The 21,834-nt window shown below is 43.7% G+C and overlaps 1 protein-coding gene across 8 annotated transcripts in view; it reads left to right on the forward strand.

The window, feature by feature from the left end:
- LOC126365509 (protein unc-13 homolog 4B) overlaps positions 1–21,834 on the forward strand; it is a 450,988-nt gene that overhangs the window by 297,410 nt on the left and 131,744 nt on the right. Inside the window, exon 2 of one of the 8 annotated variants that reach the window (XM_050008158.1) lies at positions 15,602–16,013. The exons of 6 other annotated variants lie outside the window; for them this stretch is intronic. In XM_050008158.1, coding sequence (XP_049864115.1) covers positions 15,916–16,013 — 98 coding nt within the window. In that variant the 5' untranslated portion in view covers positions 15,602–15,915. Of the gene's footprint in view, positions 1–15,601; positions 16,014–21,834 lie in introns of those variants that run through there. One more of the 8 variants, XM_050008153.1, reaches the window with a different exon arrangement.

Here is a 21,834-nt window from a genome sequence, read left to right on the forward strand (position 1 = left end):
TGCGGCCTTCCTTTGTGAAACAGCTTTGGAAAAAGGTGTTTAGTATTTCGCCTTAGGCGTGCCATCCTCTGTTTCAATGCCATCATCATCCCGGAGTGTCTGGATATGCTGTTTCGAGCGACTTACTGATTTATCGTAAGACCAGAACTTCCTAGGATTTTCTGTCAAGTTAGTACATAGAATTTTACTTTCAAATTCACTGAACGCTTCACGCACAGCCCTCCTTACGCTAACTTTGATATCGTTTAGCTTCTGTTTGTCTGAGAGGTTTTGGTTGCGTTTAAACTTGGAGTGAAGCTCTCTTTGCTTTCGCAGTAGTTTCCTAATTTTGTTGTTGAACCACGGTGGGTTTTTCCCGTCCCTCACAGTTTTACTCGGCACGTACCTGTCTAAAACGCATTTTACGATTGCAGTTGTAACACTTTGGCCAGGCATGACGCAGTGCTGATACGTCCCCAAGACTTTCAGCCAAAACAGATTCCATCGTTAGTTAGAACACTTACGTTATCATTTTGAAGTCACCTCTGAGGAGTGTGGTAAGTTTCATTTGCTCCATCCTTCTGGCGTTTTCCTGTTTACCTTTTTTAGTATTATACTCAACAAACGAGCTAGGTTAATAATTGACTCCTTTTACCGACCTCCCGACTCAGCAGCATTAGTGGCAGAACAACTGAGAGAAAATCTGGATTACATTTCACATAAATTTCCTCAGCATGTTATAGTATTAGCTGGAGATTTCAATTTACCAGATATAGACTGGGACACTCAGATGTTTAGGACGGGTGGTAGGGACAAAGCACCTAGTGGCATTATACTGAGTGCACTATCCGAAAATTATCTCAAGCAACTAAACAGAGAACCGACTCGTGCAGATAACATCTTGGACCTACTGATAACAAAAGACCCGAACTTTTCGACTCTGTAAGCGCAGAACACGGAATCAGTGCATCCCTGAATATGGAAGTAAATAGGAATATAAAGGTAAGGCGGGTGCCAGGTTGAGATTCATTGGGAGAGTCCTTCGAAAATGTAGTACATCAACAAAGAAGGTGGCTTACAAAACACTCGTTCGAGCTATACTTGAGTATTGCTCATCAGTGTGGGATCCGTACCAAGTCGGGTTGACAATAGAGGAGATCCAAATAAGAGTGGCGCGATTCGTCACAGGGTTATTTTGTAAGCGTGGTAGCGTTACGGAGATGTTTAGCAAACTCAAGTGGCAGACTCTGCAAGAGAGGCGCCTTGCATCGCGGTGTAACTTGCTGTCCAGGTTTCGAGAGGGTGCGTTTCTGGATGAGGTATCGAATATATTGCTTCCCCCTACTTATACCTCCCGAGGAGATCACGAATGTAAAATTAGAGAGATTCGAGCGCGAACGGGGGCTTTCCGGCAGTCGTTCTTCCCGCGAACCATACGCGACTGGAACAGGAAAGGGAGGTAACGACAGTGGTACGTTAAGTACCTCCGCCACACACCTTTGGGTGGCTTTTGGAGTATAAATGTAGATGTAGATGTAGTATTACAACTATAAATTCCTCTTTCAGATCCTTGGCTATTTGGTTAGGATGCAATTTGTCATTTCCAAATCCAGTAGCGATGACCCGATAATACGACAAAATGTTGGAGAAATTCTGTGGAAAGCCGAAAGATTTTCCTGTCTGTGCCTTGGAAACTGAATGACCTCCTCATCTGTGTTTTGTCACTTGTTGGTAAAGATCAGGGAAGTAGGCGTGTGTGTGAGACATTACTTCGTATTGTATAAGGGGCGACCAAAAAGTTTCCGTTTGAGTCCGCTGCTGCAGCGCATATGCAAGGTAGCGCGGCTCAGATGCGGGAGTATAATCACCGACATGAAGGCAAGGGATCAGTGTGGCGTTCGTGTCTTTCCGATGTGCGTGCGGTAAATGAGGAAACTTGAACTGTGGTGACGTTTTTACCAAACGCGTTCAAATGGCTCTGAGCACTATGGGACTCAACTGCTGTGGTCATCAGTCCCCTAGAACTTAGAACTACTTAAACCTAACTAACCTAAGGACATCACACACATCCATGCCCGAGGCAGGATTCGAACCTGCGACCGTAGCAGTCGCACGGTTCCGGACTGCGCGCCTAGAACCGCGAGACCACCGCGGCCGGCTACCAAACGCGTCCAAACAGGACCGTCGTGCTGCTGTTATTTCCCTGGTTGCCAGCCCGCCGGTCTGGACGAGCGGTTCTAGGCGCTTCAGTCTACGGTCGCAGGTTCGAATGCCGGGCATGGATGTGTGTGATGACCTTAGGTTAATTAGGTTTAAGTAGTTCTAAGTTCTAGGGGACTGATGACCTCAGATGTTAAGTCTCATAGTGCTCAGAGCCATTTGAACTATTTGAACCCTGGTTGCCGAAGGATATGCAACGGCAACCATCCATAGGAGAATGGAGAATGTGTATGGGGCAGCTTGTCTGTCGAAAACCACCGTTGTGGAATGGTACGCGCAGTTCCGTGCTGGTCGCTATTCGATACAAGACGCCGGTCGATCTGGGAGATCAGCCTCCCCATACCGCAAATGTCGTAATGCGGAAGTTACGCGGACTCAAGTGGGAGACACTCGAACACCCGGCCTCTAGTCCTGATCTCTCTCCATGCGATTATGAAGCCTTCGGTCCCTCACAAAAGGCCTTGGAGGGTCAACGGTTCCTGTCGAATGGAGGTGTGCACCAGACAGTTCGGACATCTTCACGCAGCAGGACACGGCGTATTAACAAACGGGTTTCTTCAGCCTAGTGCGTCGGTGCGATGATTGCCTCAATGCTCATGGCGATTTTGCCCGACTGGCGTACCGATTCTAGACTGTACGACCTTCGAAAGGAAACATTTTAATCGTCCCCTCATATATGTAACAATTGTTCAGATTGCGCCGTCGCACTGATCGTAAAATATAATAGAGATGTACATTTTCATCTTCGGCTCCATCTTCCGGTTTAGATCCAAGAATAATGCCTTTCAGGTGACGTTGTCTAATACTCGTAATTTCAGCTTTATATTTATTTTTTAATTTGACAGCAGTTGTCAGCGTTAAGATGTCCTGAGTAGCTAATAATGGTAAATCGCAATTGTGGTTTTGCGTAATAGAGCCACAATTTCAGAGCGCTGCGTTGAAGGATCTGCTATCATTTCCATTGTATCGTCCCATCAGTTTCCTGGTCGTTAAGAGGATTTACATTGGGTGTGCAATAATCTCTGCTCCGGCATACAATCTGACGGTGATAATGAATGTAACATTGGTAGCCATAGGTGCAATGTCACAATTTGAGATTTTGCTAATAAACTCTGGTGAAACATACATCTTGTCTAGCTTGCTTGCCGAATCAGCACAGTTGATTGTATATTATGGATTATGTAATGTGCATCATTGAAAGGTATTTTCCCAGGTGTTAGACGTTATCACTGTACGAGGTGTTCTAGTTCAGTGCAGTTTTTCGGGTTTGGTAGTTGGTCCCAATTTAATATGACGCAGTTGAAATCGCGGCCAGTAATTCACAAGTAATCCTACAATATCAGTTCGAAAAAGGGCTACTCGACGTTGACAGTTTTGGCCTCTGGACGGTGCATAACGATTTAAAACCTGAACGTCGTTAACATTCACTTTGATGGCTCTGCCAATTAAAAGACACTGTAACCGTCGCGAATTAAAATGTCAGTTTCAGTTTTATCCTCTTTACAGAGATTAAGGACTTGTTTTTACCCAGATACGCAAAAAAAATCTTCAGTCGAAACCTCTTGAAGAAGGACCACACATTTGTCAGTTCAAACGATAAATCTCCTACATAAAATCTCCGAGGCGTCTAAATTTCAGTTCAGATAGCATCAGGACTTTATTGAGAGTGGTTGTATTAAAGGTTTTCATTCTGCCCATAAGTGATCGCTGTATCGCCCAACATACCACGATCTTGATATTTCCACCCTGTCGCAGGCTGAATCTCAATCTCATCAACACGCATTTCCTTATCCGACCAGACGGTCACTTCTTTTGTAGGAGTTGCGTCTTGGGTTCGAATGTGTTCGATCGTATTGTTTATTATTGCTTGTCGCTTCTCTCTGACGCCCGCAAGCCTGCCGTGTGCGATACGAATTTTCTTATTGTTGGAAGAGGACAGTTTATCTTCGTCGAGAGATTCAGTACTATGTTTTGCAGTCTGTTTTGAAGGGTCGTCTGATAAACCACATCGATCTCCAAGAGCTGTTTTAAGTCTCTCTTGCTTCTTAAATCCAATTCGGAAGTGATTGCTTTGTGTCGGAAACAGAAGAAAGAGGCGTATCATTGCTTTTCGCGCTACTGCAAGCTTTAGACGTGACGTATGTTTGGCGTACATTCAGATTATAGTCTCCAAACACAGTTAGGTGACAGGTTTGATCTTGAGGAAATCTCAGCATGAGTCAGTGCGGGAACGCTACTTCCTCGTATGACGTCAGAGTATCTGGGGGCAGCCGCGCCGTCTGCCGTGTTTCCCGCTAGCCGAGGAGGCGCGGTCAGTGGCGCAGGTTTATGGCGGGCTAGTGCATTCGGCCAGTAAGAGTTCTGTAGAGTTAACAAACCGAACAAGTTCACGGTTGCCGTTTCATAGTCAGTGCCCAGAATCTTTTAACGTACGAAAATGAGGGAATATGGTTCTCTAAATCAATTTCACGGTCGGAATTCCGTTATCTACTCCGAACTGCGAACTACTGCCCCACTGATTTGTAGTTCCGTATACAGTTCCGTAGGAAGAGAAGGCCGACCGTAAGAAATTATGGTCAAGTTCGAAAGGCAAATTACACACCTTAACATTCCTCAGCTCAAAACCAGTACAGCTTATCTGCACGTTACACTTCGTTGTTGCTGAGCACGAAGGTGTAAGTTCCGCCCGTTGAATGCATGACTCTTGCACACTTCTCTTCGCCAACAACCGTGGCGTAGAAAGTGTTAGGAACAAAATCATGCTGAAGTCCACAGGTCTCGTCCACACCAATACCGATTTCACCAAAAGCTCAGGCGCAGAAGTTAGGAATTCTATGGCGAGGTTGGTCGAATCCAAAGTCGAACTGCAAAGTACTTCACCGTACACAGTGATCCATTTTAGTTTACAAAGCAGCTCAGCCAGCAGCAGCGGAGACGTATACACACTACTTCCGCTCACCACAGTAGCCGATGATCAACTCTCGTTGCCGAGGTACTCGAGACGGACCGCTTCTGAAAACCGTTGACTGTCCGATCGGAATAAAAACCGAAATGATCTCAAAATATGTTACATCCCGGAGAGCATATTTTGTTTGCAGCTTCTGTGGACGGTAGTTGCCAGGCAACTGGGTTTAATTGAGCAGTTCTACCGGTAACTCTGATGATTAAGCTCTCGTTAGTTATTATTGTGGTATTATAGACTATCGATACCACGCAGACGGTTATACCAGCCGCTAGCCGCACGATGCCACACCTCTGAGCTGAGGCGCCACCGGCGCCATGGGTCATCAAGATAAAGTGACCGACCGACTGCAGTTGTGCCCAGTTCTTAAGGAGTGGTAGGCGGGTTCTTGGTGTGTTGTTGTGTGACTCCAGTCTAAATCAGTCTAGAGTCGACCTAATGTAGGCACAACTTTCTTTACGAAAGTAATACTTCGGGACTGACCTTCATTGTAAACAGCTGAAGTGTCTGACTTATCTCTGATTTGTAAAGGACTTGTATCTGGAATTCATCAACGAGTCATTGTACTGAAGTTCAGTAAAATATAATAATTTCTGAGAGGTGTGTGTTCTTTCATTTCTTTTATTCTGCTTCAGAACCAATGCACCATTCCGACAGTACATGAGTACTTATGGCAACGAGATCGCCTGATCACTTCAATCATAATCAAGTCTACTTCTGCTAAGACGTTATCTTTTGCACTACTTTCCGTGATGTTCCATTGCTTGCTTGTGTTGTAGGGCAATTACAGCCTACATCTATACAACGTCATTAATTCTAGTTGAGCGAGGTGGCGTAGTAGCTAGCACACTGGACTCGCATTCGAGAGGACGACGGTTCAATCCCTCGTCCGGCCAACCTGATTTAGGTTTCCCGTGATTTTCCTAAATCGATCCAGGCAAATGCTGGGATGGTTCCTTTGACAGGGCACGGCCGACTTCCTTCCCCGTCCTTCCCTAATCCGATGAGACCGATGACCTCACTGTCCGGTCTCCTTCTCCAAAACAACCCAACCCATTAATTCTAACGAGTCTTCTTGTACGAACAAGTATTACTCATAAATCAAAGACTATTTATTCAACATAGCAGACGGTACAACAAAGAAAATGCCTGCAATATGTAAGGACAGTCGAACAGGAATTTGAACGAAGTTCCACTCCATAATTATCGCAAAGTTTTGTTGCACATTGTCACAATCGCCTGAAGATGTTCCGATTGCTCCATTGCGCTGTTTCTATACGCGCAATATAACATGACCATTTTGCCGGGGACGCGAGGATTGTTACTCATGCGATGGCTACCTGGTTTATGGGATGCTCCGTGGAGAGGAGGGGAAACAAGCCCTGCCTCTTTCTGGCAGGACAGGCAACATACTGGAATCAATACTGCATTCGTAATGCCTGCTACAATGTAACGACGTGTTCTGCTGTATAGTAGCTAAGGTTGGCAACGGTTGCAAACAATCCGCACTGGCCCGAACTCGTTCGATTTCCACCGATTCCTTCATCGCAGTAAAAGACGAAATTACACTGGTGGAAAAAGAAAGTGAAGCATCCAGAAGGAGAGGAGGAAACGAAATGCAGCTCCGCGGGTTGAGAGGGTATGTGATGTTACTTCAGTGATTACAAGCTCGAGTCAAATTAAAGAACTTGGCAATACGAGCCCAGTCGTGAGTACAATTTTACTCCCCCTCTGGCCTTGATGCATACACCAATTCGGTTGCAAAGTGTGTCTTAAAATATTTGTATACTCTCCTGAGGCAGTCCGCAGCTTGTGGTCTCGCGGTAGCGTTCTCGCTTCCCGAGCACGGAGTCCCGGGTTCGATTCCCTGTGGGGTCAGGGAGTCTCACCTGCGTCGAGATGACTGGGTGTTGTTGTGTCGTCTTCACCATCATCATTCATTCCCATCACGGTCGGAGGAAGGCAATGGCAAACCACCTCCACTAGGACCTTGCCTAGTACCGCCGTGCGGGTCTCCGGCACCGTTCCCCTACTCTCTGTCAAGGAGTATGGGACTTCATCATCATCTCCTGAAGCAAGTCGGCCTTCATTTGTTGTAACTGGTCCTTGATATCCCGAATACAGGCACTGAGACGGTGTAGGCTTCCAGACTAGTCCAACACATTGTCTAGTGGGGACAGGTCTGGAAATACAGTTGGCCATAGGGGTACTTCAACATCATTCAGACCCGTCTTAGAGACAGGAGCCATGTGTTGTCGAGTATTTTCCTGTTGAAAAATGACACCACGATACTGTCGCATGAGAGGTAACACATGAGGACGCAGGATGTCGGTGATGTGCCGTTGTACCGCCAGAGTTTCCTGGGTCACTGTCAGCTGAGATCTGGAGTCATACCCGATGTCACCCCATTCCACGAAGCCAGATCTAACACAGAATTGCCTCTAAAATCACTGGGAGAATGAGGCATTCGTCCAGGCCGCCACCATACTCGCCATCCGGGGCAGTGCTGAACACAGTACAACTCCATTCAGCAGCAGTCCATGTTACACGGTTGCGGCGTCACTCCAACGGCATCCGCTATTGTTGTGGTGTTAACGGCTGTCTGAGCATGGAATGGCAGTACCCTAGATCGGCTGCTGCTAAGGTCCGACCATTGATGCGGGATGACACAGAATGTTATAGGGATTCCATTAGTTGTTCTCGAACGACAGGAGCAGTTGTGAAGGGGTTACGATGTGCTGGTGCAGAATATGGCAACCCTCTCTTGTGACGGTCAATCATGGTAGATTGGAACCCTGACGACGATTATGCCTGCCCTCCTATTTCCACTGCACTCCAGCATCGGGTCACTGTCACATTCGAGTATCCCACAACTTTGGTAATTGCCCGATTGGACCAGATGACTAAATGCAGACCGACAACGAGAACCTTTTCAAACTTTGTTAGGAGCTGATAATGCTGCCTGACACATTGGTTTTTTGGGGGAAGAGACCAAACAGCGAGGTCATCGGTCTCATCGGATTAGGGAAGGACAGGGAAGGAAGTCGGCCGTGTCCTTTCAGAGGAACCATCCCGGCATTTGCCTGGAGCGATTTAGGGAAATCACGGAAAACCTAAATCAGGATGGCCGTACGCGGGACTGAACCGTCGTCCTCTCGAATGCGAGTCCAGTGTGCTAACCACTGCGCCACCTCGCTCGGTTGCCTGACACAAGTACGCGCGTGTCGATCTGTGATGCTTTACAGAGCCGCGATGAAGTCGTTTCTAGGTTGAGAAACTCTTAGCACTCATGTATACAAGTAATGTAATTCATGTGCAGGGTACACGACTAGGCGATGTGGACACTACACTGGCTCGCGCAGAGCTGTCAATGTCAAGCGGCAAATCGATACGCCGGGCAGCGAGCACCCTGACTTCCGCATGGCGGGCACGGGGCTTCGCCGCGCCTGACACGAATTCCAAGTGCCGCCGCCGTCTCGTCAAAACTTCTAGACCGCCGCCCCTTGACAGTCAACATCTCGGCGACAGAAATGTCTTCGTGCAGCATTTTTTGTGCTCTGCTGACGAAGAATCGGTCTGGAGACAGATGAGGTGTGGTGCATAAACTATTTAGGCCTTTTCCTCTCTCTATATAGGCTTACGCACATCTCTTCCCAATAAAAAAAAAAAAACGGTTGTTCTCCTTTGACCTGACGCAATTTACCGGAATCCTTAAGTTTTCACTAGACCTTAGTTACAGTGATATTATGTATTCTAGACTGGACGAGATGCCGCTAGCACACTGGCCTTGCATTCGGGAGGACAACGGTTCAAATGCGCGTCCGCCCATCCAAATTTATGTTTTCCCTTATTTCCCTAAATCACTCTATCCAAATCCCGGGAAAAAGGCACGGTCGATTTCCTTGCCTATCCTTGAAACAATCCGAGTGTGTGCTCCGACTCCAATGACATCGATGTTGACGGGTCGTTAAACACTTATTCTCTTTCCTTACTTTTATATGTGCTTGACATTCTTCAAATATGGGAGTGACCTAGATTAATATGAAATCAGAAGCAGAATCTTCAGACAGCCAAGATCGCTATAATACAGCATTTATTTTGATCACCGGTTGTTGCAATCTTAGGATCCCATGTAACACATTTTAATGGATCTCGACCATGTACACATTGTAGAGTGTAAAAAGACATTTCAAGAACATGAAAACTTTACTGTATCGACACGTCAGGTATAAAATAGTTACTGCATGAAATGCTATGCTTATTACATCGACTACACATTGGTGAGCCAAAACATTACGACCGCTGCCAAACGCGAGGTTGAATGCCTGCTGGTGGTGTTGCGTGCACGTGACACAGTAAGGAAAGATTGTAAGAGGAAGTGACACGAATGGGTAGTCATAGCGAAGATACGAGCAGCAAATGCTAAAATCCACTAATGTAAACGGTTTTGTTGTTGCGCTGCGGCTGGAAACTACAATCTCTGAAATGGCGAAGCTGGTCGCCTGTTGATATACTCGTGTCGTGAGCGTATATGGAAAGTGGTTTAAGGATGGTGAAATAAAGAGTATGCCGTATGGTTTTGGACGACCACGTCTCACTATAAAACGTAAAGATCGGAGGATCCGCACTGTGTACTCCACGATAGGCAGCGATCTCTGTCAGATCCGACGACGGACTACATTGCTGGTGCAGGCACAATTGTTTCGGAGCGCACCGTTCAAAGGCCATTGTACAACATGGAGCTCCACATCACACGACCCGTACGTGTTCCTGTCTTGATCCAGCGTCAGTCATGATTGCAATGGGCACAGCATGACTGAGTTTTCACCGTGGATCAATAGAAACGTTCCGCCTGTCAAATTAACCGCATTTCTTGTTACACCAGGTTGGTGGTTGTGTCCTTACACTCCGTCATCCAGGCGTGCCGCAGAAACAGGCGGGTGAGGGCATAAGTGTGCTGTGTGGTACACGGAGTTGAGCTATCGTGGGATCTGTGGTGGTAGTGGAAGGCATCGTTACAGCAGCGAGCTACGTGCACATCATTGCTTGAAGTCTCTCTCCCTATAGCGATGACACCTACCAGCAGGATAATTGTCCGTGTCAGAATCGTACCACAGTCCTTTGAAGGGCGTTATAGTGAACTTACTCTGATGTCTTGGCCATCAAATGCGCCTGAGCACCATTGGAACACATATCGAGCGCCAGGTACATGCCCGCAAACCACCATCACGCAATTCGAGGGACTTGCTACACTTGTGCGCAGACATCTGGTGTCACAAACTTCTGGAATCCTGCCTGGGACCTGTAGAATCCATGCCAAGCAGAATCGCTGTTATATTGTGTTTGAAAAGTGAAACAATATGCTATTAAACAGGAGGTTCGAGTGGCACTGAGCACTATGGGACTTAACATCTGTGGTCATCAGTCCCCTATAACTTGGAACTACTTAAACCTAACTAACCTAAGGACATCACACACATCCATGACCGAGGCAGGATTCGAACCTGCCACCGCAGCAGTAGCGCGGTTACGGACTGAAGCACATAGAACCGCTCGGCCACAGCGGCCGGCCTAAACAGGAGATAATAACGTTTTGGCTCATCGGTGTACGTGCTCATGTTCACACAATAGCTGAATGAAAACTCACTGTTCACTTATTGTAGGAACAAGAACATGCATAGTCGGTACAATAAGCATGGAATTTTAGTAATGGTTGCTTTATACTACGGTTTTCGTGTTCTTGAAGTGTCTCTTTATGATGCGATACGGCATAATGTACACATGGTTTAGATTCATTGTGATGTATTGCGTAAGATCCGAAGACAACAACGTAACTTGCTGCAACCGGTAATCAAAATAAATACCGTACAATAGTTATCTTGGCTGCTTGAAGATTTGACTTCTAATCTACTATTTTATTACTGCGGTTCCAGTACCTAGTGCTCATAATAAGGCAGGCGACATATGATGTCAGGACGAATGTAGAAAGTTGTACGTCAATGGTACACTATATTAAATTATCATTGTAAGCATATAATATCACAAGGACTCATAAAATGCATACGAGACTCACTCTTTACAATATGATGCAACATAGAGGAACAAATCTATTTGAACTTCAGAATAAGTCATTCCTACATTATATTCGATTATTTTTATAAGTTTTGTATCTTACAACCTTTTTGGAAAATAAAGACGATTTACAAATTAGGATGTATTCTGAACAAAATCTGTGAACAATCTGGTTTACAATATCCGAGAAGAAAACAAAAGTTATATGTTTAGCGTAAAAGACACTAAAGGAACGAAAAATTGTCAATAACAGATCACTTCTTTTTATTTTAATTGCACATGCAGTATGATAATTCACAAATAAGAAAATTTCAAATAAAAAGCTGTTGGGTTGCTGAATTATGTGTAAAATGATAGATATGTACTTGCGAGATGTACGGAAACAAACCAGGGGTGAATTTTAGAGTGCAGTGACTGTTCCGATTATGCTATACGGAAGCGAATTCCGGACTACAAACTAACTACAAGATGACCACATTAAAGCATCATAAATGAGAGTTGTTTCGACAACAGAAGAATGGAGAGGACTATCCAGACTCACAAAAAATCATAAAGAAAAAGAGAAGAACATCTATAAAGAGTGTGATGAAATGAGAGATTGCAAAACGAATTACAGTGGGTAATTACGAAACTGAATCACAACAGAATATCTCTGAAAGTTAAAAGCTATAAATCGAGGGAAAAGGTAAATATGGATACACCGAGAAAGCCAAGCCATTTCCGGGCATGCTCGTATGAGTTAAGGTAATATAACTGCAGCGAAAAGAAAAGGGCTTGTTTTTGATTCTGAGCACTTAATCTGTCTCACTATTTCTTTAGTGTGTGCTATGCTGTAAGAAAAAGGGTACCATGTTTTTCTTTATACAAGCTGTTTAATGTAATCCTGTTTCAATTACTGCAATATCTGCCGAAGTTTAAGAATTGTCTAGCGCCTAAAAGATGATAACGTGTGGTTAAGTGTTGCCTCTGTCACACCGACCGGCTGAGACACCTCAGCTGGTTGCTCAGAATAGAACAGAGGCCATCCCTGCGTCGATCCGATCCCGCGAGCTCGTCCGCACCATGCAAGCTACTTTCTCTTAATTACAGTAGGCCACTGATGCGGCCGTGTCTGAATTAGAATGTCCCAGCAAAATAAATAAAGACATCCGCTAGGTTTAAGGGCAAACTACTCTGTTCCATGGTGAAAAATACAGTACAACGCTACAAATGTTGCGGCTTTCGATGCAACAATAAGTAAAGCACGGATCTAGCACACATTTAGTCGATCAGGAAGTTTCTAAGGCACTGTTCGGCGTATGGTAGTAAATTAGCATGTCTTAATTTTTCATCAAGCCTATCGAGGAAAAAAGCTGCACCGAGTGCATATAGGAAAAAAAAATACCATAATTGTTACACACCGTCATCCTCACATTAACTATGGGTTATACCTTAACTTTTGAGAAATAGATGGCGAAAAAACATCGAAGTCAGCAACAAAGTAATTTGAATTCGGCTTCCGTTTTTCAATTTTAAAACAATGGAATCGTCGTGAAACCAATGATAGCAGATTTCTTTTGCACGAAGATAATTCACAATCTCAAGTAATGATTAGGACATAATACCTTCACAGCAACCACGTTGTACTTGCTCCTTCGTTCAGGACTCATTACTGTGCGTCATCTTATGATAATCTGCAGATTTCCCAAAACTTCTGTCACTTTTTGGGGTATTTTGCGTGTTGTGACTCAATTGCCGGACTGTACTCGAGTCTTATTCAGTGGCCACACCTGCATTACTTCTGGTAGAGTTTCGTTATTTAAAAGGTACAGATATTATAGTAACAACTATACTGACATTATTATTTTTAATATTGTGGCAGAATTCAACTTCCAACTCGGGTTATAAGACGACAAGCTATAGCACTAGTTGCATTTGCCGTGATTTTGTTATAGAAACCATGGTTTGTCGAGGGCAGGGGAAGACGTTTCTCTGCACGCATGCTCACGCCTCTTGTACCGCCAAGGTCACAGTAGAGAATGAGGAGTTTCACGGCAGCCACTGGTGGACCCTTCATTAGGTTCACACGCTCATCACGCCCACTGTTTACTGTGTTAGGTCCACTTTAGTCGTTCAGTCATCAGACGTACTCGACGACCACGCAGTAGTACCTTCATACAGCCTTACACGTTAGCGAAAATTTGTAGACCCTCTCACTGAGCCACAAGGTCATTCTTCAGTGGTACGATGACTGGCTGGAAGTGTGAGAAAATAATCTGTAGATGGTGAAGTCAACGACCTGCCCACCCTTTCAACTAATATTACGAGATAAAGAATGTCAACATGACCATGGCTTCCTTCTTCGAATCGACGACTCATTGGTGGTCATAGTTTTCAGTGAAATGTTTCTATAAAATAGATATGAGGGCAAAACCTGCTACTAAAATGCAGTCTCAGTTAAGTTAAGCTATGATTCCTCGGAAGTGGTTAAACTTGCTTGTGACAACAACACTCCCCTTGAAAAGTATTTTGGTGCAGAAAAATACCTGCAACCGTTTTGGGTATTATCACCACTTGAAATTATGTTTACAAAACATTGCTGACGCTCACATCACGTGGGCGACGCTGTATAATCTTAATTTGTGTCTTCATAATTATTGAGAAGGTTGCAGCTACTCAAAGCCATGAAACCGCTTTGTAGATGGAAACTGAAAGGCTGGCGCGGTTTTTGTTACGTATGCCTGTAGTGAGAGTAAGCGAGGCGAACACAAACGCTTGCAAGGTCCGTATTAGAATTTGAAGAGACACTAAGTGGAAAATTGATCCTTTTGCCTTAGTAAGCATCGCTAAGGTTAAAGGTTTCAGTGTTCTCACAAAAGTGTAGTTCATTTCTCACAGTGGGACCAAACGACGTGGAAAGGATGTAATACAGTGGAATACCAAAGCGAATCGTTTACTGGAAGTGGACTACTGGTTCAAATAAATGTCTTCAGGCGATCACAAATATGTTTCCTTACGTACGGCAAGGGACTATTCCGTTCCTGGTTATCACCATATATTCGCAGGAATATCGGAACTTCAAGTTCTCCAGGACATATAAACCCAGTAGACAAAGTACCATAATCCACCCTGCACGGCCTTCGCTACCTGTCTTCTGTGTTGGAATAAGGGAAATGAAGTAGCGGATGCCACTTGTAAGAAGCATGCATAATCGATACTGACAGGAAATGGTTCAAATGGCTCTGAGCACTATGCGACTTGACTTCTGAGGTCATCAGTCGCCTAGATCTTAGAACTAATTAAACCTAACTAAGCTAAGGACATCACACACATCCATGCCCGAGGCAGGATTCAAACCTGCGACCGTAGCGGTCGCTCGGCTCCAGACTGTAGCGCCTAGAACCACACGGCCACTCCGGCCGGCACTGACAACGAGTCACAATGATTGCCTTCACGCTCTGACTCGTTGGCACACAGGATAGTTATACAGGGGTACGATGAATGGTTGAAAGTGAGGGATAACAACCTGTAGATGGTGAAGTGAGTGGTCTGTCCATCCTTTAAACTAGTCTTACGAGTACATTAACGAGACCCATGGCTTTCTTCTCCGAAACGACGACCCAAAAGTGTGTGTGTCGTTCACGCGATGTCACACCACTTTCTCTGGTGATAGGAGAGTAGTTTACACTTGCACCAGAGAGTTTTCATCTATAACGGACAACGAAACAAAGAATGTTAAGCGCTTTGTACGTTTGAGTAATAATTCCCCCTCCCCCTCCCTGGTAGCTGAATCCTTGGGGAGGAGTGCGTATTTTAGTCAACAAGCAAGCCCTTTTTAACCACTCCAGCTGGAAATATTTGGCATATTTTTAGTCTCTGCTTTAGTAAATATCTACTACCTTGTTTAATTTACTCTTCTTATTTCCGTCATTCTGAAATAATTTCGTAATTCACTTCATTTTCTGATGACAGATATTTCTTGTAAGGAAGTAACGACCAAACTGTCGTGAGTCCAAACCAAACATCGAATGAGGAGGCGCGGTGGTCAAAGCAGTGAATTCATATAAGGGAAGAGCGATTTTCAGATTCTCAGCTTGCCATACAGTTAGCAGTTTTCGGTGGTTTGTTTAATTTAGTTCAGATGAATGTCGCTATAGTCATTTGAAGTACAACGCCATGGTTCTCTCGCTTCCTTGTACAAGATGAATAACTGCTTCCTCTCTAATCATCCTTTCTCACAACCCAAATGAAAACAACGCAGGATATGATGAACGTACAACTTGGTGATAGTGAAATACCGTCCCCACAACCTGACAGCACCGTATTTAGACCAACATTCTCAACAATGCCATATTTATCACTCCTGTCTATTGTTTTCTCGGCCTACAGTTACCACTGTCGGGTCTCAGAGTTCTTCAGTGTGCCGTGTCCGTCCCAGATTTCTTCGACGTGGTGTTTCTGGAACGCTTCCTATTCCGACGCCCCCACCTGTTGCTGTGAGCACTCGCGGATGCGCGTGACGCACTGCGTTGCGAGATAGGAGTGCGGGCGTGAGTTGACGTAGCGCGGAGATCGGGCCGCGGCCGCGGCGGTTCCCAGCTGTGCGCGGCGCGCCATTGGCGGAGCAGAGGGCTGAATCAGCTGGCCGCGAGCGCAGGCCGCGCCGCTCATTTGCGTCCCGTGTTCCGGCCGAGTCGCACGCCATGGAGGAGGAGGCCATGTGGAAGAACCTGTACGAGAAGCTGCAGGACGAGCAGCGCAGGAAGGCCGAGGAGAAGAAGGTGACGGAGCACGACATCAGGTGAGGCGCCGCGCTGGCCCAGGTCCGCGTCCGCGCTATTAATAGCGGCTCTCCGGTGCGGGTGTGGTCAGTAGCGGCGTGGCCGTCGCATTGTAAACACACTGTTGTATGCCGCCACTTTCCTACCTGCCCACTGTGATTGTTACTCTGTCGAAAAGAGTTGCGTGTGACTGTTCTGATATATTTGCACTCGCTTTCTCGTGTGTCCTCAGTCAACCATGTGCTTACGACAACGTGCAGTGACAAGGCATTTTCTTAGATGTCAGTGTTTCTGTCCGGATCTTAAGGCTGTTTCATTTATGCCAGTGACCATTGGCACTATTCATATGTGCATTTCAATCATACAATAATCAGTCCCTGCGAGACCGAACATAGATGTTTACATTCGTCGTCCACCACGTCATACGTAGCAAAATGCTGCGCTTTCGTCTTGCAATTTGGTGAACAATAGTGCTGTTGTAAGTCAGAGGCTTCGATATTCGTAACAGACAATTAATATTCACTATTTAACGTAACACGAACAATTACGTTCTTCGTCTACCGCCGCAAAAGACAGCACATGTAATGACGTCTGCTATAATTCCTCCAGGAAGTTTAAATCGTGCTTTCACATCGTCCGCTCCATTAAGTGAGTAACAACGCGTTAGACAGATAGTTAAAGAAACTTCTTCAGTAACAGTTATCGCTTTCCCTTCCTCAAGCGATGAGATTTTCAATACATGGCCTTCGACGTGATATTTCGTAGAAAAACACTGTTCGCTGGAATCTTTGAAAAAACTAGCTGCCCGGCAATTTACATGAACTAAAACAAAATTCTGCATTTAAAGTGCTACACACGGTATGTAAAGTAACCAGATGCCTAAATTACCTTTAAATTTTTTGCCAGTAGTTTGATTTCTCACCGGAATAATATATATAAGCCACCACCTTTTTGACTAGGAAATTAAAGATCTATGACGCCTCTGTTAGCGTACCCTGATGCTATTTAGAGAGACTATGTCAGTTTTGTCCTTCACCATTATTTTTTTATTGATATGCGGCATGGTTTGTAGTGCGCAACGGATACCCGTGGAGAACTGACAAGGGAGAAGTGTAGTTTGTTTACTAGGTCTTTATATGTCTAATAGTAAGAATAGTATTTGTTTCCTAGCGGTTATCGTACAATTCATGAGCCTGCAAGTTTTAAAAGTTCATGAAAACTCGCGACCAATACAGACAGCCGGGTAATAGTAGTAGTAGTAGTAGTTTTATTCATCCGTAGATCTCTTTTTACAAGGATATAGGACATGTCAATGTATTTACAAGCTTAGATCAATTTACAATAAGCTAATTCGTATACACATATATTTACAGACTTCTAGTTAGAGACAATCATTAGATTTTACTCCTGGTATACAATAATTTATTTACAAATAACTCATTAAATAATGTAATGCCACACTATTCACTCATATTTCACTATCAGTCACTACACACACTATACACACATTGTTTCATAACACTTCACTCACTACACACACACACACACACACACACACACACACACACACAGGTGATCCTTGGGCCATTTTCTGTACTGCAAGTTCCCATTTGCTATCCTGAAAAACTGAGTCAGCATCCCTTCGTAATGAGTGAGATGTTGAGCTCAGAAAGAGGAAGAGGTGTTAGTATTGTGCTATGCATAGCTTGAGGGGAGAGTGTCTCTAGAAAGGAAAAAAGAAGAAAAATAATAAAGTGAAGGTGTTATGTGGAATATTGGATGTTTTATAATCATCATTATTATTATTATTTGTTTGTATAACATTTTTTTTATCAAACCCCTACTCTGCTTTATCTAAGTAATCCTTCAATGTATAAAATGTATTGCATAACAGGTACTTTTTAGCTGCCTTCTTAAATAAGTGTATTTTTGAAATTTCTTTAATCTCTTTTGGTAATTTATTGTACAGTTTTATTCCTTGGTAGAAAATGCTGTTTTGAGTTTTATGTTTATTTTTTCTTGGTAAATGTAAGTTGAGTCTATCTCTTGTTGCATGGTCATGGACAGAGCTGTTTGTGCAGTAATTGCCAATGTTACTTTTGATGTGTACAACTGACTGGTAAATGTGTTCACATGGAGCAGTTAAAATTCCCAGTGTTTTGAACAGATCTTTACAATGAGCTCGACTACTATTTCTGGTTATTATTCTTATGGCTCTTTTCTGGAATTTGAAAATTGTGTTCATATTTTGTGGATTTGTTCCCCAAAAAAGAATGCCATAGCTAAGAATTGAGTGTACATATGAATAATATGTAACTAAAAGACACTGCATGTTACACACAGATGATAGAATTCTAAGGGCATAACATGCTGATGACATTCTGTTTGCAAGTACCTTTGTGTGTTCGCACCACTTCAGCTGAGAGTCAATATTCATTCCTAGAAATTTTGCATTTGTTACAGTCTATAGAGGTGCCATCTACATTTAATACGAACACAAATATCCGACACGCATTACGTATTGACTGATACGCTCTGCTTTTCATGTGCCTCGGAGCTTGTTGCATAGTTCAGGCGTCAACAATGGCTAGAATGTATTCTGTGGCCTCTTTCTTGGTTAGTGCTTATTAAATACGAATGCGAGCTAACAGCACGCGAGCTACCTACAAATTCACACAGCGGTGCGAACCGGGCTCGTGTGAGAGCAGTGCAGATATGGAGTTTATGTAAGGAGCGCCTAGTGCTACGAACGGCAGAGCAACGCCGCGTTTGGCAACGACGCAAACCGGCTGCCGCCTAGCTCCGCCACCGCTGCCAGGGGGCCACGGCGAGAGGCTGTCAAACTGAGCACCACGCGGCCGGGCCTCTCTCAGCCCGCACGCCGCTACATGACACGCGTCCAGTCTTGTAATAAAGGCCACTACCATTTACGCACCAATTTATCGGCCGGCAAGCCGACAGACCAGTTTCGTGGCAACCCCTTCACACGTCCCGGCAACTACACTAAGTGTTTGCAGCGCCGCCCTGTTGTTTTGATTTGGTATATTGTGTTCATGTTCTACGAGATCCCGTTCGTTTTACGCAGAAACAAAAACGGGAGTTTGCTTTGGCTGTTTTAGGGGTAACAAGGGCAAAAAAGCAGAAATCTGGAGCCAAAGAAGATGCTAATGCAAGCAAATAAATTCGCCCAGTGTCTATTACTTAAGCAGCTGGGATCAGATGACAGTGAAAATGCGTGCTTGTGAAATATCGTCAGTTATCTGACTGGATTTGTGATTTCCTGTCAGAGCGGTCACAGTTCGTAGTAACTGACGGAAAGTCATCGAGAAAAACAGAAGTGATTTCTTGCGTTCCCCAAGGCAGTGTTATAGGCCCTTTTGCTGTTCCCTACCTATATAAACGATTTGGGAGACAATCTGAGCAGCCGTCTTAGCTTGTTTGCAGATGACGCTGTCGTTTACGACTAATAAAGTTATCAGAAGATAAAAACAAATTGCAAAACGATTTAGGAAAAAATGTCTGAATGGTGTGAAAATTGGCAGTTGACCCTAAATAACGAAAAGTGCGAGGTCATATACATGAGTGCTAAAAGGAATCAACTAAACTTCGGTTGCACGATAAATCAGTCAAATCTAAAGGTCGTAAATTCAACTAAATACCTAGGAATTATAAATCATCATGATGTACGAGTCATTTACATTCATATTGCAAATTTATTTGTGCTCTAAAAATCACCATATTATTTCTCCCGAAATGAAAACAAGATATACAGATTGAGTTAGCAATTTCTTCCTACCACCTTTTACACATTTCAAACATAGAAAGTCTTCTACGGAATAGGAGTTGTCAAGGAGAAAGTTTTTCAATTTATTTTCAAATTTTACTAAGCTGCCTGTTAGACATTTTATATTACTGGGCAAGAGGTCAAAAATTTTTGTTGTAGCGTTGTGCATCTCCTTCAGTACTAAGACAACCTTAATGTTGAGTAATGAATGTCATTTTTTCTTCTAGTAATGTAATTAAGTACCTCATCGTTCCTTTTGAACTGTAGTAGATTATTTACAACAAACTTCAAATGGCTCTGAGCACTCTAGGACTTAATATCTGAGGTCATCAGTCCCCTAGAACTACTTAAACCTAACTAACCTAAGGACATCACACATATCCATGCCCGAGGCAGGATTCGAACCTGCGACCGTAGTGGTCACGCGGTTCCAGACTAGCGCCTAGAACCGCACGGCCACACCGGCCGGCCAGTGCCATTGTACCCCCACAATTATTAACTAAAATTATTCCTGAAACCTGCAATTTGAATTAAGTTGACTGAGGGAAAACATCATGGCAAACAAAATATATAAAACAAAAAGACGTCCACGTAAACGTTATTCATTTATGTATGTAGCTTAAAAGATCACCTGTAAATTTAAGAAACTCATTTTAAATTCGAAGAAGAAAGGCTACACAAGGGGCTCATCTTTCAAAAAAATACAGCAATAGACACATAAGAAATGAAGCATTTGGCTACTGTTCGCTCTTCATAGCAGAGGGCCTGCGTATGAGCTGGAGGTTTTTTTTTCTTTTTTTAACAGTTATGACAATGAAGTAAGTATATTTCACGGATTAACGGCCATTGAAAGTCGATATTTCGATTTTTAGATTTCATTTCGGATAAGCATCGGAAATAAAATTTAAAAACAGAAATATAGAAAGTCGGCGGACTTGTATTCTTTCTGCGTGCAGCACGAAACAATCATGAATGTTACAAAAATGAAAAAGTGCTTTATTTCTAAGGATATCTAATTGATACCTTCTCCTTGATTTAAAACGTAAAATGTGTGTAAACTTAATTTTCATGGGCTTACAAATATTTCAATAACACAACTTCAGAATAATGTCATTGTTTCCCTGACAAGGCGCTGGTGCAAGTGATTTTCCGTTATCCTCCTCAAACGAAGGGTCAAATTCTATTCTTGCTCTATAGTAAGGATCTAGGTTTCCACTTGAGTCAGGAAACGCAGTTATTTCTTTCTGCATATCATAAAATAGTTGTTAGTTTGAACCAAGAAGCACGAACAGAAGAATAACACAAATATGTAATTTGCTAAATTATTATTGACAAATGGCTACGGTATCTTTAAACTGAATAAACACCACTCACCCATATAAATTCGTAGGCTTCCGGTAGCGACGTATTTATTTCTTTATTTATTGAGATAACGCAGCAGTACACCCAGAAAGATTTTTGAGACAGCTCATAAAGTTTTTTGCTGTCACAAATTATCGATTAACAAGAAAAAATAATCAGTGTAAAAAGTTTAAAATGTTGGTCGTGCATATTTATGAAAACTTACAATCGAAGAATCGTGTATTAGGTCAGCTATCTATACCTTAGGAATAAGATAATGGGTTCATATGTGTAAGTAAGTTGAAGTTTTCGTATGTTTCCAATTATTCGTGCCCTACAGTGTATTATCTTCCATCAAACAAAGTATTCATTGCGATAAGGAACTTCATGTAAATCCACTAAAGAACCTAGTGTAAATCATTCTTGAGGTTCACACACGAGTATCGTACAGCTTTGAAACAGTTTGGATAACTGAAACTTCCTGGCAGATTAAAACTGTGTGCCCGACTGAGGCTCGAACTCGGGACCTTTGCCTTTCGCGGGCAAGTGCTCTACCATCTGAGCTACCGACGCACGACTCACGACTCACGCCCGGTCCTCAAAGCTTTACTTCTGCCAGTATCTCGTCTCCTACCTTCCAAACTTTACAGAAGCTCTCCTGCGAACCTTGCAGAACTAGCACTTCTGAAAGAAAGGATACTGTGGAGAAATGGCTT

Source organism: Schistocerca gregaria, chromosome 1, assembly GCF_023897955.1.
Source record: "Schistocerca gregaria isolate iqSchGreg1 chromosome 1, iqSchGreg1.2, whole genome shotgun sequence".
Classification (NCBI taxonomy): domain Eukaryota; kingdom Metazoa; phylum Arthropoda; class Insecta; order Orthoptera; family Acrididae; genus Schistocerca; species Schistocerca gregaria.